Source organism: Calidris pugnax, unplaced genomic scaffold (assembly GCF_001431845.1).
Source record: "Calidris pugnax isolate Ruff unplaced genomic scaffold, ASM143184v1 scaffold188, whole genome shotgun sequence".
NCBI lineage: Eukaryota > Metazoa > Chordata > Aves > Charadriiformes > Scolopacidae > Calidris > Calidris pugnax.
Genome location: NW_015091257.1, coordinates 1,201,788 through 1,219,430, shown reverse-complemented (window position 1 = coordinate 1,219,430; position 17,643 = coordinate 1,201,788). Strand labels below are relative to the sequence as shown.

General features: G+C 41.7%; 1 protein-coding gene across 1 annotated transcript in view; it reads right to left on the bottom strand.

The window, feature by feature from the left end:
* VWA3B (von Willebrand factor A domain containing 3B) overlaps window positions 1–13,432 on the bottom strand; it is a 70,797-nt gene extending 57,365 nt beyond the window's left edge. The window contains exons 1-7 of the mRNA XM_014960208.1: window positions 13,319–13,432; window positions 12,561–12,634; window positions 11,256–11,339; window positions 9,415–9,633; window positions 7,437–7,531; window positions 4,824–5,074; window positions 2,722–2,881 (exon numbers count right to left, since the gene is read on the bottom strand). Of these exons, the coding sequence (XP_014815694.1) occupies window positions 2,722–2,881; window positions 4,824–5,074; window positions 7,437–7,531; window positions 9,415–9,633; window positions 11,256–11,295 (765 nt within the window). The 5' untranslated portion in view covers window positions 11,296–11,339; window positions 12,561–12,634; window positions 13,319–13,432. The remainder of the gene's footprint in view (window positions 1–2,721; window positions 2,882–4,823; window positions 5,075–7,436; window positions 7,532–9,414; window positions 9,634–11,255; window positions 11,340–12,560; window positions 12,635–13,318) is intronic.
* Window positions 13,433–17,643: the final 4,211 nt, after the last annotated feature.

Genomic DNA, 17,643 nt, shown 5'->3' with positions numbered 1-17,643 from the left:
TCAACTCTCCCAAGCAGCAACCCAAACTCAAGCTCGACCAGGCAAATTAACGAAGAAGCACCTTGCCACCTCAGGCTTCCCTTGGATATTGTAGAGGGGTCGAGACACTTCATGGGAGAGGCAGGGCACATAGTTGCAGACCACACTTGCTTGAGAGCAAGCAGGTCTGTGGCCAGCCAGGTGTCGTGGCATCACAAATACTAAGGTTAAAGAGAAGAATTAATGTGTTTCATTAAAGTGCAAGATTAACAAAATAGTTCTTATCTTTGGAAAAAAGGTGCACAGAAACATAATGAAAGAATTCTTGCATCCATCTGTGCTTTAGTTCAGTTTTACAAGGTTTCCTCTCTCTTTCATCCAACTAAAAAGCCACCTGAGCATGCACACAGCTCTCCCAGCTGAGACCCAGTCCTTGGATAACGCCTTGTTTTCTTCTTCCTTTTGCTGAAGAGGCTCCTGAAGCATGCATATTACACAAACACTTTTCTCTGTGTTCCTTCAGATTCACATCTTCTCCTCCTCCCTCCTAAGACTGCCAATAACTCATAAGCTTGATATTCAATAAGTATATCAATTTTCACACTTCCTCCAAAGGATTTACTGCCTGCCTCTGCAACTTTTGAAATGCTGACGTTTCTTGGACATAGCTGATACAGAAGCAACTCCTCACAAGAAAATAAACAAAATTGCTAACCACAGACAATTCACTCTACTTTACTTAACTACAAACCCAGCAATACCATGCCACAAAGGAAATGTTCCTTACAGATTCGCGGGGAGAGGTTAAAGCCTTTACATTTAGTCCTTCATATTTTGAAAACTATAATTTATGCAGCCATCTAAACAAACAAAACTTCATACAAGAACAGGAAGGAGAACAACAGGAACAGCTCCTCACCGTCTTTACCTTGGTGGGGAGGCGTGTTTTGGGTGGGTGACCCACACTTTGCAGAGTGGCACCTGTAGAGAACTGCAAGTTAAACACTGTGGATGCATCTGTGGTAGGTAGAACTCAAAGAACTGCAACCTTAGCAGAGTCATCTTGAGCTTGGGGCTGACAGGTCGTGAAGAAAGGAAATCTTGGCAGTCACCCCACATGGGAAGAAAAGCTCAGCTAAAGGAATGACAGAAAGAGCCAAGTCTAGGGAAAAAAGAGCCATTGTTTTGGAGCAACTTCTGTTGATGAAGCCAGTTCTGAGGAATGAGTCATTTATGACTGTTCAGTGACTATGCAGCTTTTGCTTAGGACTGAATGGGATCTCTCCCAGCCTCCAGTACAGTGAAGCTTGCACTCAAGTGAACTGTCAGTTATGAATGACAATGAATCAGAGAATCATAAAATCATAGAATAGTTTGGGCTGGAAGGGACCTTTCAACGCTATCTAGTCCAACAGCCCTTGCAATGAGCAGGGACATCTTCAATTAGACTGTATTCAGGAGTAATTGAAGTTTGTTTATCTTGAGCATCTGCCACAACTGACTCCACAGATTACCCATTAGCTCACCAATGTACAGAAAAATATAATAGATGTCTCACTGTTGGACAGATTTTAATTTGTGTTTATTCTTACACAGACCCACCAGCTTCAACAAGCCGCCTTTTCATCCAAACAATACTGAAATCTAAATACAGCCTTTTTCATTTCCCACCAGGAAATCAGTAATATACTGCAAACTGAAAATGTTAATTAAAATTATGAAGGAGACATTTAAAAAGGCAGTCATAAAAAATCTCATTGTTGCACAATTTGGTCCTCACCCAGTTCCTTTTTAATATCAGTTTCCAAACATCAAGGTTCATCTGGATAAGAAATGACCAGCACAGGGAACCAGAAGGAAACTCAAGACAAATTTACCTTCTTCATGCAGTGTCTCAGAGATTTACAAAGAAGTTTGGATTGGATCTGTGCACAGGTGTGGATCTTAACGGCAATGAAAACCAATGATTCTAGTCCACACACAGTAGGCCAAATTCTCCATTAATTTTGGGCGCTAGGGAACTGAAACCATGTATGTTGTGAGCAAATTTCATAAAATACCTCTTTAACAACACAAGTTTTATGTGACTAGCTGAAATGATGGCATATATGTTTTGAATCTTGTGACTCTGCTATGATGAATATAGTAATATGGCACTTTTAGAAACAGACAGAATTTAATTGCAGTAATACCTGTGCATGCTTTGTCTTTTTGTCCAGGAAAATACTCTATCTATAATCTGGCTGATGAAAAAGGATTTGCATATCCCTACCATGAGTTGATTCTTAAATAAATCTCTGTACTTACTATTTCAGATTTTAAATCTAATTTTTCATGAGCACTTTGGATACATAATGAAATAAAAATGTTTTCCCTGTCTTCAATAATGTTGATACTAGCAATTTCCTCATAAACTGGAAGCCCTCAAAAACATATACGGCAAAGAAAGTGGAAGGGAAGATTTTTCCTCTTTCCATTAATGACTGAATATGTAATTTATTCTGTGTACTCTAAAAAAGAAAATAAACAAGTTTCTGCATTCAAAATGCAGTACATTTACATAAACAGGCCATCAGTAAACATAGTATGCAGCTACACTTGGGGGGGAAAAACCCAAAACCTTCCAAATGCGGTCATTAATATTTATCTTTGCAATATTCATCAGGGCAAATCACAGTAGCCAGTCTGGCACTGAATATTCTTGGATTTACTTGAGGCTTCTGAAAAGATGTATGAGCTTACCGCTTCATCACTCATGGCTTCCAGCAGGGCTTCAGCAGAGCTGGTATGGCTGGCAGCTGTCATATGGTCCAGCTTCCAGAGCCACGTAACAGCAGACTCCACAGTATGCTCAGACACAGGAGTAGATTTCTGTTGCCACTTCGTAAGATCCTGAGCAGCCCTGAAAATTACATTAATTATAAATCAGGAGGAGTGAGAATAATGCTGGCAGAGTAAGAGAGTGGAGCTCTGCTATTGTTACTATTGTTTATATTCTTAAGTAATAATTACAATCAACCACAGATACTAAATCTAGACTTGCAATAGAAGAAGCAGACGAAAAATAAAACCACTAGGAAAATAAAAACCCTTAGAAAAATGCTGACATTTTATTAAGAATTTTTTTTTAGACAACTGTTTCCAAAACAGGGTCAAGTGAGCTAAAGTACTTTAAAAACTGTAATGTAAAAACACAATCAAGTTTTTAAATATGTGTATGAACAAAAATATGTCTTCCATGGGTCTCTTTCCACAACTTGTTGCGGGACCTTTTGTCAGACCATTTTAACTGACACACTTTTTTTGTAGTAGGGCTGATCTTTATCTACCCATCAAAATAAAACTCATGATGCTAAGCTTTTTGATATTTTAATTGATCAAAGGCCTTAGTCTTAATGGCAATAGAGAAGTACAAAATATATGAGCATGTATGCCTGTGCATACATGTACATAAAAAACAGAAAGCAAATTAAAAAAATAACTGGTTCAGATATCTATGACATTCCATCAAGCACTATTTTGAAGATTTTGCTGCAAATCTAAGAGACAAGTAGGTTTTCCAAGATTCTTCTAAGGTAATAATTTGTATGCTATATTGTCCTTTGTCTCCTTCCTGAGCAAACAAACCAATCAATCAACACAATTATTGTGCCTCAACTCTGACTTGGCTTTGTAGATCACTTTTAAGAAAACGTTTTATGTGCTTCTCAAAAGCTATGGAAGTTATCTTCTGCTTGTCAAATCTCAGTTGTATCACAAGGTAGAGAATTAAGAAATGGTGCCAAATCTGTAGGACAAGGCTTGGGTAAAACAACTTTAAGAATCACAGCATAGTTGCAAGTTATCATTATGGAACCAATTTTAAAACTGTACAACCTAATTTCTGCATCATTTTTTTTCATAGTCACAGAATTCCACTCATCTATCCAAACCCAAGCTTACATGTTCAAACCTTTATGCATATATGAGAATCTGTGCAGAGATACATAAATTTGAATAGCTGCTTCTATTCTTCTGTTTGTAACTAAACCCAAAATCGTTTACTCATGTTAGGGAACAAGCATTTGTCTTTTGTTATGGAAATCTAGTATTGTTTCCTAGCTCTGCTACTGATTTCTGTGACCATGGAAATCTATAGAAATACAAATTACTATGCCTGTGCCTTTGGCACTTGAGGGAGTGTACACTTAGCTGTAAGGCAGGTACCTGTAATGCCTAATGATACAAGAATGCCTAGGCAGTCAGATGGGACCTTGCTGTTTCACTCTGTAATACTTAGATGCCTGAAGAGCATTACTGCTATTGCAAAGTCCCCCTTATCTTGTAGAAGGCATATATCAGTATTTGGGTTCTGTTACTCTTTATCTGTTCTTCAGGGTAACAATGGTCTTCTGCCAAATGGATGCATGACTGTGGCTGAAATTTGGTGGAAAATTTATAGATATTACCATGATATGAATCATGACAATTTTCACTACAGAAAGCATATTATTCAAATATGTGTCTATATAAGACTCCTATTCTGCAGCAACAGACAGACATGGACTTCTTTGCTAGACTGGAGAAGAGAAGGCTCTGGGGAGACCTTATTGCAGCCTTTCAATACTTATAGGAGTCTTATAAGAAAGATGGAAACAGATTTTTTAGTAAGGGCTGTAGCCCCATCCCTGGAAACATTCAAAGTCAGGTTGGACGAGGCTCTGAGCAACCTGATCTACTTGAAGATGTCCCTGCACATTGCAAGGGGATTGGATTAGATGGTCTTTAAAGTTCTCTTCCAACCCAAACCATTCTATGATTCTACAATTCTATGATTCTACAATTCTATGATTCTCTCTGCTTACCGAATGAGGTTGAATTTGGCAATTTGGGTCACCTGTTCCACAAGTACCATAGAAAGTGCGTCCCGACACACATCAAATTCATTTGGAGATGCAGTGCCAAAATCCAAAACAATGACAATGCACTGTTCTTGAATCACTCCAAATATCTGCCGGCTCTCACTGGTTAACCATTCCATTCGCTGCTTATATAGCTCAATAGCGCCCATTAAACAATCCACAAAATGAAGAATCAGTTCTTTTTTGGCTGTCAGCTTTATGTAAATAAGGGAGAGAAAGAAATTGAACATCAAAACAAATAACACAAATGCAGCCCCAAGCTTAGCACAGCTGCAATAGCTGGTTTGCAAGTGCCAGATATGCCAGCCAAGGTAGCAGAGAAAACAACCCATTTTCTTCCACTATTTCAAGAGCAAATACTTGACAAACACATCTAAGCTATAGTAGAAAAGACACTGCATCTTGTCCTAATTGCTTTTCATAATCTTTTTGTACAAGCATGGGACAGTGCCAGTGGGCTGTCTGACTTGTCTGTCTCAAGACTGGAGCAATTAGAATGAGCTGAACACAGGCTAGGATGTAGAAAGGGCTGCAGAGCAGATGGGGGAACAAACAAGGACACAGAAACTTTGTACCTCCTTAGACTAGAATTTTGACTGGCTCTTAAAATTTTGGTCCCCCATACAACTGAGCATAAGGTTTGGTTCTGGGGCACTTCAATCTCCACCTTGTCTTTAGCATTTGAAAGGAAAATGTAAAATGTTTCCTGCCCAGCATTTCAGCTTAACTATTTGTGGGTAGGTGCTTAGGCAAATTTTGTTCAGGCAGCTGCAATCAACAACTAAAACATCCTATGCTATATCAGTAAAATAAGAAAAACCTACATTCAGTATTAAAATGAAAAACAGCCAACCCTCCCTATGAATATATGTATATATGTTCACCATGCAAAATCATTTGTGGGTTTAAAATTTCACTGCGGGTTGCAGTAAAGACATTCCCCCAGTTTCTTTGATCCATGTAAGCTAATTTACTGACTACCTTCTACCTCCAACTACCTTTTCAGGACTGAGTACAAAACCTTGGAGATACAAGTGTATTTTAAAAAGAACATTTGTTAGGGAGAAGATATTTTGTGTGTCAGCCTGCACACTTATTCCTCTACTTTGTCTTTTTCTCTGTTCTTTAATGTCAGCTAGGGCCCTGTTATGTGCCTCCCAGATACAGTCTCAGGCTGCCTGCCAAAGCAATGTAGGTCTTCGAAGGAGCATTTAGAAATCCAGTTTCCTCCTATGACAGCCAGACTCATAGAAAGAAGCTTATTGCACTACACCAACCAAACTCCATCTTAAAATAAAGCAGTTTTCTTGTACCACGCCTTCACTCCAAGCTGCCCAGTCCAGATTCCTGTTTCTCTGAGGGCTGGAAAACTTCTGACTGTCCAGCCTAAATTTATTCATGGCAGTTCATATCCATTTATTCTCAGACTAGCATGCCTTTTAGCACAGAAAACTTTAGGTTTTCCCTATCCCTGTAATTTGCCTTTGTGTAGACATTCAAGAGCAATAATGCTACCCTTTGTCAGTCTTCTTCAGTCTCACATAGGTAAGTATCAAACATGCCTTCTTCTAAGGTCAGCACTCCACTGCAGTTCATCCTAGTAGCTCTTCTCAGTACCTGCTCTGGTTTTAATTGTTTCTTCTCAAGATGTGGTAACTGTACAAAATATTGTACACAGCATCCTAAATAAGATATCGCCAGAACTTGAATAGTGCCATTGCTACTTTAACGCTACCAGAAATGTCTTTCCTACTGCTCCCAACATGTCCTAAAAAATATTATGTAGATATTTCATATGGAATTACTGGGGGAAAAAAAATGAGGGGAAAAGGCCCCCCGAAATGATTCTTGTCTCATTTTTAAGCCATGTGCCTCAGAAGTGGCTCCGTTTATCAGAAAAAAAATGACAACCCATTTGCTTTTGTAAAATCCTTTATGAATTAACTCTCTCCCCTCCTCTCTCACACGCGTATCTCTTCAGTCAGAATCCATCCTCTTAACAATGGGGCCGCCAGCAGCTGTTGCTAAGACATTCCTCAGAACATGAGCCTGGGCAGAGATCCAGCTAGCTGTCTCTATAGAGTAGGCTGAGCCTTTTGTGACCCGCTGGCACGAAGAAAAGCAGCGCTTTGCATTGGCAACGGCAGCGCATTATGTCTTCTTATTTCAGCATCCCTGTTTGTTTTATTGACTACGATTTTATTTTTTTCAACTCAGCTGAGCATCTTCTTTTTAAGTGTTCCCTCTTTCAAGGCAGCGTAAATGTTGCTTAGAAACTACAGGCTTGTCTGGGAAGATTTACTGCAATGCTGCACCAAGGCAAGAGCATAAGACTTTGCAAGGAAGAAAAAAAAAAGATATCTAGCTTCTCTACCACCAACTGTTGTTACTAACAGTTTGTCAAAACAGAAAAAGAAAAGATCAAGAGAGAAAGTTCTCACACAAAGAATATAAGTATTTAATGCCAAAGGGAGACAATTTCAGTCACATCATTCTGCTAGAGCAATCATAAATTCTAAGTGCATGGGGAAGTTACCACAAGTCAGTCACACTTACATTATACACGCTGCCATCTTGTGCTCTCTTGTATTGAGGAAATAGGCCATCCGCATACCGAGAAGCCACAAATTTCCCCAAAGATGTCACATAATCTACGGGAAAGGTTACAAAAGATCAAGTTGCTAATCATAAGGATTAGTTCAAACAGGTTGATGTGCATAACATCCATGTGTGAGGCACGTGCATCCATACTGAACTCCTGACATTAAGAAATATCTAATTACGTTCTTGTTTTAATTTTTTTTCTGGCTATGTTTATGTTGGGGCACTAAGGGTACCAACAGGCCTCGATTGCCCTGATCAGCCACCCCCTGGGCTTCCCACCCACAGGGTGCTCAGGCCTGGGCACCCAGTCTTTGCCTTAGCTGTGTGGTAGGCGTACCTGTCTCAAATCCTGCTGGTGGACCTCTTTCCCGGATAGACCTCTCAGCCCTACCTTACAACCTTGTCTCCAGTTCTGTTTCCAGGATGTGGCTCTTAAATCTATGTTGTGGCCTCGTCTCTGGTCCCATTTCCCGCTGCTCCTGGCTGCGCTCCCTGGCTGGACCCTAGACCTGGTTCATCACCTCACCTTGTCTGGGACTGTCTGTGGACACTGCTAGCAGCACACTGCTCTGCTTGTGGTGCTTGGATGCTGCAGGACTCCATCCTAGTCAGGGAAAGCACTGCCTGGGCTTCTGGTTCCTCCATGGGCTCCTGGGGCATTCCCCCCACACGGAGCAGCCCTGCTCTTGCTGCTCCCTGCCAGTTTAGTCAGAAGTGGGGGAAAACCCCACAAGTAACTACTTATAGGCCAGAAACCTACATGGGACTTTAATATCAGAAAGGTTTGGGCAATTAAACTTCTGTATTATCCATTTACCTCATGACAGGACTTGCAAATATTTGTCCATCAAACAAAATACAAAATCTGGTACAGATAATGCTGTCCTCTTACACAACTAAATGGGTGCAGAAGAGGGTGCAACTAAGGAAAAGGTTGCACTCTGCTCTTTCAGTAGCTAGAAATCTTCTACAGGATCTCCACTGATAGGGAAACATTAGGGGTGGGAATATTTAACGTCACGAAGCATTTATTCTGTACAGCATGCTGCCCTGATAAACTAGTACATACTGCTCCTAAAATTACACTGTAACAACATTAACCCTGCTTAACAGCTTCTTCATCTACAGCATACAGGATTTCAGGATCTGCACTGTTGATCTTTGAATGACCCATGGACGTAAGCCAGGCAAAATCTTAAATTATGCAACCTAGAACAATTGCAATACATTACAATTCCTACTTCTCAGGCAGCAAGCTCTTCAAAGAAAAGAATATTTTACCATGCTCTGCAAAGCACTATTATGGCAGTGATTAATAATTATTAGCAAACTCTTCCCCTCCAGCTGTCAGATAACTGCAAAAGAACATTTTTCTATAGTCTGACTAGTCTTACATAAAAGCAGTCTGAATTCTAATCAAATTCAACTGCTTCCTTAAAGCTGGATCCCTGGAAATAATATGCTATCCCCAAGTAGGCTGTATAGCCCTGATGATCAAATAGTGGATCACAGATTAAGGCATGTTATGCATTATATTTGCCATCTAAAAATGGACAGAGATGTTATGGTGTATTATTTGCAGGAAAAAAAACAAACTAACAGCCTCAGCAGCACAAGTTATTTCCCAGATATAGCTAAATTGGAAAGGATTTCAGCTGGAGCCTAGGGTAAAGCAACAGCACAGCTGAGTAAGGAAAGCTGTTCTCAGATCCTAAGTCCTTCTCAGATCAAAAGGAGATGGAGTTCCTCAGTTCTCTGAACCGGCAATGTCAGCAACTATGGATACAGCTTCCCTTTCTTCCATTATCATAAGATAAGACATAACGTGAAAATCTCCTCTGTGTACAATGGTGTGCAAAATGAGCATGACCCTAAAGACTATTCAAGGTTTGGGGTTTTTTTATTGCGCTATTATTGATTCGTCATATACCTTTCCTATGCTGGAATCCAATCTGTGACAAAATCTGAGGTAGGGATAATTTATTTCTTTTGAGCCCATGAAGCTGAAGCCATTTAGAAGATGAAATGAGGGGTTGTACATCCATGTCCCACTGACTGACTCTGAGTCTCCTTTCCTTCTCTTTTGATTTCTCCCTCTGCACCCTGTGGGAATCTTCTGGATCTTGTCTGTGCTTTGAATCAAAGGCATCTGTTGTAAAGACAATAAGGGAAACACAATTCTTAACCAAAAGATTCACTTGAATTGCCTCCTTACTCCACCTGTATTCTGTTATACTCTGTACACAAACAGCTCACCTCTTCTTTTCTTTTGTTACACTGGACAATGTTCTTAATCTGCAAAGCTGCTCTCAGTGCTACACATCTACTTGCTGTTATGTCTTTTTATTCATCCATATACATTTACCTTCAATTTATTAATGAAAATGTCTCTTGTATGCTGAAATCCAAGCTCTGAAAGCTGTCGAGTTTGCCAAATAGCAATTCTTCTGTCTCCTAAGACATCTCTCCTAAATCTTGGGAATCAGAACTCCTAACAGGTATTCAAAGATTTCCAGACCATCACTACATACACATTAGAAGCATTATGCAATAAACAAGGATTTCTTAACAATGATATGTTGAACTCCTACCATGAGCAATAACAGTGTCAGCAGCAGATCCTGACTTTATTGCAAGGCTGGTGAAACACACTCTCCTCACATCATTTACACTTGGGGTAAATGATGGTTCTGGCTGTATCTGCTCCAGGCTATGATGGATCATGTGCATGCACAGGAAATCATGGACATGAAGACCCAGTTTCATGTTAAGTTCTACAGAACAACAAACATACCTCAGCACCAATGTATATCTGGCTGGGCCACTTGAAACTGGCCACAGAAACAGCCCAGAGCCTAGAGTGGCTGAGGCAGAAATGGCAGCGATGACAACAGTAATGCCTCTGTTCCTCAGCACAGAGGTTCTAGGATGACTTTATTATTTCCTGTTTATTCCCAAAATACTCTGCATGAGCTAAACTGGCTCTACTGGATTAAATATCCTTGTTGTAGCTAAGTTTATTTTCTGTGGACTTTTGATATTTCTGTCCATTTTCCCCAGCATCAACATTACCCAGAATATCCCAGTGCCTCATTGCCCATATACTGTAACCTGGCTGTAAATCTACCACATGGATCAAACTAGTCCAAAATACAAAGAAGGGTACTTCTGCCTTTAATGACTAAGAAATAACATTCAGTCTAGTATGGAATACAATCAGAACTGCTAAGACCAAATATTACAACAACTGACCTGGTTACAAAGAAGGTTTATTACATAGACTGTTTCTCAGTTAATAATATGTAAAGAAAATGAGACTGTATCTTCAGAAATCATCTCTCAGTGACAGTAGCCTTCTAAATGGTGCAGTCTGGCACCAGGTCTTTCATGCTTATCAGTCCTACAAGCAGGGCGCTGGGCTGGCATACCTGTAGAGGCTGGCATTTCACCAGCCCTCCTCCTCTGCTCAATACAGAAGCAGCAGTGACAGATGTGAGCTCTAGAGAGAGACAGGTGAAGGTTTGCAACTGTTTGAGCTTTGTATGCAGTCAGGGACTGCTTATAGTCATTTGAACAGTCATTCCCAGTTTCCTCCTCCAAAAATGCAGAAAGGCCAGCACAGCACCCCGTATATAGCACAGGTGAGAGTGGCACAGCTTCAGAATGGCTTGTAACACAGCTAGGAATGTACCCATCACAATGCTGCAAAGGAAACTGGAAGTTATCCAGGAAAACACAGAAACGATGCAAAAATAGTCCTGAAATACTCACAGTCACTCCAGGCAAGTCTCTTAGATGGGTTGCCAGTCATGATAGATCTCAATTGGCAGTTCCTCTTTGATTTCTCTTAAAAACCTGAGGAATTATTATGTTTTAAAAAAATTAAAACATTCCCATGCACACGTCAACCTGAACTGGAGATCAGCTCCACAGGCCTAGGCAATAATAAACTGCAGAAGGTTAAGATCAAAATTTTCCTTAAGGAAAACAACATTATAAATGCAAAGTGATAGCTGCTCCCCATGTCAAGAAAGGCTGAAGTCAGATTTGACAGGGAACCCCATACTCAGAAATGGAAAAGTGGGAAATTGGTAATGTGTTTTCCCTTCCTTCGCTCTAAATTATCATAAAAAAGAGCCAAAGTGGAAGTTTCCACATAGATAGACTAGAAAAATGAGTGTGGTGTTTAGGCCTGCTGTCAGCCTGCTGTATTATATTCTATTATTGCTTTGCAATATACCTTACCTTTGCTATAACCCAATTTATGACTAAACCTGGGAGTACCCGAGACACGATTTTGTGAAGAGATTCATAACTTTGCCTATAAGACTACAAGATGATTCACAAAGAAAAATAATTATGCGTGTATACATGTATGTATATGTGGTATAAGGCCCAACTGTGAATAAGACACAACATATGAATAAAAACCCAAACACCAGGCAAAGCAAGGTAGCATACATTGGCTGACTGTATCACTTTGAGACATGGTGTTTTGCCACACTGCCACTTATTTGGTCCTTCTTTTAATAAATAAGATGAATGAATGAGGGATTTATGAATCACTAGCAGGCCAGCTGCTAGCTATTATCATCAAGCAGTTATTCCTGCGGGAAAAGCAAAAATGGGATAAAATAATAACCCAAAGACTTAGCCTCCTCCCTCTTTCTTCATTGCAGAACTAAACATGCTATTTATTCCTCTTACAAGGTTTTAAATACCCTTATGGAAATGTATAAACCATTCCGGTCTTTGTCCTGCTCACGCAGAAAGACATGAACAGTATGAAAGGCAGGGAGGACTTTAAAAAACAAGGACTCTGTTCTCACCCTAACCCCCCGGGCATTGCTCAGATGTCCTCCAGCAGCACAACCCCTGAGCAGCCTGGCCTTGGTGTCAGTGGGGTTAAAAGGAGCCCTTGCCACCGGGGAGCCATGGCAGACAGTGCCCATAGTGAGCCACCACACCCAGCCACCAGACCTGTACCATTTCTCTTGGGCTGCAGAACTACTGCCACAGCTGAGATGTTTGAAGAAGCATCCTGCATCAGAGAACGCATCCCAGGTGTCATCTCACCTTCCAGGTGCCCAGGGCTGTGGCGACAGGATTTCCCTTGGGATAGCCTCCAGCACCACCTCCAGCACCTGGACCTGAAATGATGGTGCCACACAAAAAAAAAAAAAGGAGCATTTGAAGGGAAACAAAGCGACTTCCAATGGAAACAGCAAGTTTACCTCAAGTCTTGGAAAGGCAAGCAAGTCAAAATGGGTGACAGTCGAGATAACCGCCAGCCCAAAGCCTGGATCAAAACAGGTTATTTTTGAAAGGTGAACAAGAGTTCACCTGGGCACCTCTGCCCTTCCGCTCTGGCCAGGGCAAACAATCTGCTCAAACCTTCACCCCCCCAACGTGCTTTGAGTTTTTAACAGATTTTTAACAGTGTTGGCCAAGGCCATATGACCCGCCTTGTCCTGACACATGGGAACGCCTGGGGAAAGCCCACGTGCCTTGTGGCCGCCCCACACCACCCAAAGCCCTGAGCACCCGGTGAACGTTGGGTGGAGGGGCAGAGGTGGCCAGATGCCCACTGCACGGAAGGGGCAGAGAGTGTCACTGGCAAAAACCACAGGGGGGGTGGCGAGGAAGAGGGGGAGCGTAGGACAAGGCCTGACCCACCACCCAAGGTGAAGGGCGTCTGTGTCACCCACACGTCCCCGGATAAACTGCATGGAAACGGGCAGGGAAGGGGAAACACGGGCCCCCGGGGTGAAAGACTAAAGGGTCCGTGTCACATTCCCCCCGGAACCTGCCGGGCAGCCCCCGCCCGCCCTCACCTGCCTCCGGCCGCCCCGACGCCGCCACCGACGCCGACCGCCCCCGGCATGGCGTCGCCGCCGCCCCGCTGTTGACCTGGAGACCGCCCGGTTGCTACGGCACCGTCTCGTCCCTTCCCCCGCCCCGGCTTCTCCCGTCAGGACCGAATAGTAGAGGAGGAAAAACGAGCGGGGAGAGCGGCCCGAGGGTGGCAAACGTTGGGGACGTGGGGCTGGGCGAGGGGCTGGGATGCGGGGAGGGTGCCGCGGGGAAATACGGCAGGAATAAATTCATCGCCACCACAGACAATGCGCGTTCCTTTCTCTCGGAGCCAAAAAAGACACGAGCCAGCTTGGGAGAATCGCAGAAATCTATATATAGTGGATCCCAGTCTTCTGGTCTTGTTAATTCTTAATTTAGACTGAGCCACTGACAGTGTTTATACAAAGAGCAGCCGGGTGTCCTTTGTTTAAGTCAGGGGAGCGATACACACTGCCAGGGGAACTGCTGTGCTCCTGGAGGAGCCTAACTAAAAATTATTCTAGTGGAGTAATTACTCTACTTGTGTAGTGAAGTACACAAAAAGATGTGCATCATAAACCTGAGCTTGATATTAAAAAGCTCCCGTTGATGTCGAATAGCCAGAAACCCAGGTCTGTATACGCAGACTTTGTAAATGTTTGTGAGCATGAGAAATAGCGCTGAGCTCTGCACTTTCTCTGGTTTGCTTTGGTTTACTACGCAATCACAAAGTCATAAAAGATTGGTCACTTTATAGGATCAACCGATCGGTCTTATCTACGTATGGATGTTGAGGTGGAAGTACGTGCGGCAGGCACAGACGGGGCCGTCCTGCGGCATGCCAAAGCCTTGGCTTCAGCTCGCTGAGATGGCTTGGTAAACAGAGATAGGAAAGAAAAGTTCCTTATAAGGCGTGTGGTTGGGATGGGAACGTGGCTTTCTGGAGCTCCAGCTTCTCGTACAGTTGGAACCAAGGGTTTGAAGGCTAGCCTAGGCATGGCAAATCACTCGGGATTGCACAACTGTTCCCCTGAGGTATAGAAAAGGCATTTATTTCTCAGGCATGAAACAGCTTCCCATTATATCATTAAAAACAGTAGGTACTGAATGTTCTCTGGATACTTTAAGACACCGTGACTACCATAGCACAAGCTTTAGGGACCCCTATGTTGGGAGGGGGCATTTTTAAAAATTTCTCTTGAAAATGCAAGTGCAATGGATTTATAAGTAGGTGCCCAAAAATCAATATAGTCAATCTCCTGATTTGTTTTGCTGCTTCTAGCAATGGAAGATTTTAATCAAACAGCTAAAATACCTTACTCCGGTAGCTTTTTCTACACTATACAGAACAAGCCCATCTATCCTCATGCCTAAACATCTGTAAATGTAGTAATTACAATTTAAAAAAAAAAAAAAAAAAAAAAAAAAAAGATTCTATGTGCTGTAACTTTCTATGGAAGAGTCTGCCAGAAAGCTTCACTCTAGGCTTGGCTACGCTAAACAAGAAGTGTTGCAACGAAACATTCCTTACAATGCTTTGAATTGAGGCACTTCTACAACTGCCTGACAAGCCCAGGGACAAAGGCTGGCAAATTCAAAGCCATTTCTAGCTCCCACAGCCTTCATGATCAACTGGCTGCGGTCTCTTAGGTCCTTAGGAAAATAAAATGCTCTCTGCACATATGATAAACATTGTTCCTTGTTCATGTGGAAGCCCTGCCTTGGCCACTGCAACTCATGTGGAAAAAAAGGAATGTATTCTCCAGATGCTGCCTGCTGAATGAGGCAAGGCTGAATAATAAAGGAGGCAGGGTTCCAAGTAACTGGGAAGTGGGAATAACTCCTTGTACAGGGATGATAAAAATAAATCTTGAGCCATTCTGCCATCTGACCTTTAGGCTGAATGACAAAGTGATATTGATGAGTGGAATGCACGTTATTATGTCATTCATTAGAGAATGTATTGTAACATGAGCCTGAGATTGCATTAGCAAGTATGACTTTGCCCTGACTATTTCACCTATCGATAAACATATTTGATCACTTTTTCTTATGTCTGTATTGTCAGCATTTCCTGTGTATTGGTGCTTACAACATGTAACTGTTGGCTTGGTTTTTATGACAATTCTTTTTCAACCAAAATAAAAAGATAATTTATTATTTTTCTGTCTTCCATTTAAAAGCAAAAACCCAACTCTTTTGCACAGTCTCTTTTTTTTTTTTTTAGATCATTAAAACTACATTTAACATAAATTTGCAAAAGTTCTTTATCCATGCAAAGCATTGTACATGGTACATCTAACCTAACTGCTATTGTATTAAGAAAGAGACAGTCTCCTACAGTGGTACTTAGTAAGTAAGGATTATTGCACTGATGCTTATGGCTATGATAGTACCAAGAATGGAGCTTCTCCAGGAAGTTTAACGCTGTCACACATCCTGCCCTGTGGTGTCATGCTTCCTGTTGACTCCCTCTCAAAGAGACAGGAATCAGTGGCAAAGGATAAGGAAGAAAACAAAAGCAAGTTGGATAGAAGCTGAGTTAATGGTGTCCTTACTAGACATATTGTTTACACTGATTGTCTAAAAAAAAATTGCATGCACCTAAAAAACAGTTCATCAGCACAGGCACAACATAAAAAGCATAAAAAGAAAGCTCAAGAAGTGAAATATTTTAAATAGTCCTTTCATGCGTACATTGTTCTCAGCTTTCAAGAGCCTCCTAAAAAAAAATTATTCATAGTATATCTACAGAAGTCAGAGGTAAATAAGTTAGCTGTAGAAGAGCTGACACTGGTATCAGTGGTGGTGTGGCAACACGAGTGTGGGATTTCGCCTGTTCCTGCCTAGAAGGTAGGCAAATAAAGCAGGACATAACATCAGGCAGAAAGCTGGATTTAGGGCAGGCTCAGTTGCATCTGTATAGCATTGCACTGTACCTTGTACACTTACTACAGACAAGTATTTTAAATTTCTATATATTTCTTAAATTGTTCCTTCAGTTTTTTAAGGTATTCCTTAAGTTCTGCATCACGGAACTGTGCAGCCTAGAGCCTGTGATTGACTTACAGCCCATGGACAACCTAGTCTATCTAATGTGAATGTAGAAAGAAGTAATTACATTTTTGGATGAGGACATTCTAGGGAGGTGGCATGAAATTAAAAAATAGGCACTGTATAGTGGGAGAGTGGAGGATAAATGGAGCCATGAGAAAGGGCAAATGGGGATAAACTAAAATTTTAGGGGGAACAGGTAGGGACAGGAGAGGGGGCTAAGGGATATGTGACACATGCAAGGGTAGGGAGAAGCAAGAATTCAAGCTGTGTAAGTCAGATCTACATTAAAGAAGTTGGTACACATAACAGGAAAATGGGGAAGGGATGGACTGGCATGGTGGAAGTGATGTGTATAGGAATTTTTTACCCCTTGCCTCATAATCTGCATAACAAATTGGATATACCGGGTAGACTGTGAGTCCCGTGCTGTAGGAGCACTGGACTGGAGGAGGAAAACATGGGAGTGGGAGGCCAATGCCACTTTACAGAGGCCTAACCAAACTGTAATAGCTGTAGGACTAAACTGTTAGCCATAGTATTATAATAAAAAGCTGGGCATCTCCTGTGAATGTCTAGCGCCCATGTTTAAAAATGTAGTTTCAGGCCTTGAGGAGAGAGTCACATTTCCAACAGAGGCCAGCAACTGGTTGTCTTCAACAGCCCACCTGTGTTGTGCATCACTTTGCTACATAGTCATCCTCTACTGTTTCCACAATCTGCCATGTGCAGTCTTGCAAGGACGGTTGCTGACGATGCACGTGCCATTCTGTGGCTTGTATTTTTTTTTCTCTTCTTTTTACTTTTCTTTAGGTGTATACTTAACTGAAAGGAGTCATCCCTGAAAATTTCTGTCTTCCAGTTACTGCATGTAGCACGACCAAGGTGCTAATGGAGATGAGCTTGTCACTGAAGAAGCAATGCTACTTGGAACAGTGCATAACAGATCAAATAGAATTTAAAATTAAAATTATAAATAAGATAGCAGTGTTCCATGACCATTTTGTTTAAGATAGGGGCAGCACATATAGCTTTGCCACTCCCCGGTACCCACACAGTGTTTGTATCTTCTAGAATGGAGGATGAAAGATCCAAACGGCGCTGATTCCTCACTGCCCTGGGGTGATATTGCCTTACCTATATCACACGGATTTCTTTCCAGGTAGCCTGCTTGCACAAGCACAAAAGCATGCTGGCAGGCACTGTGCCCGTACTGGAGAGACTATACTGAAAGGAGGAGTATGAGGCTGAAGCTGCATGTAAGTGCTTC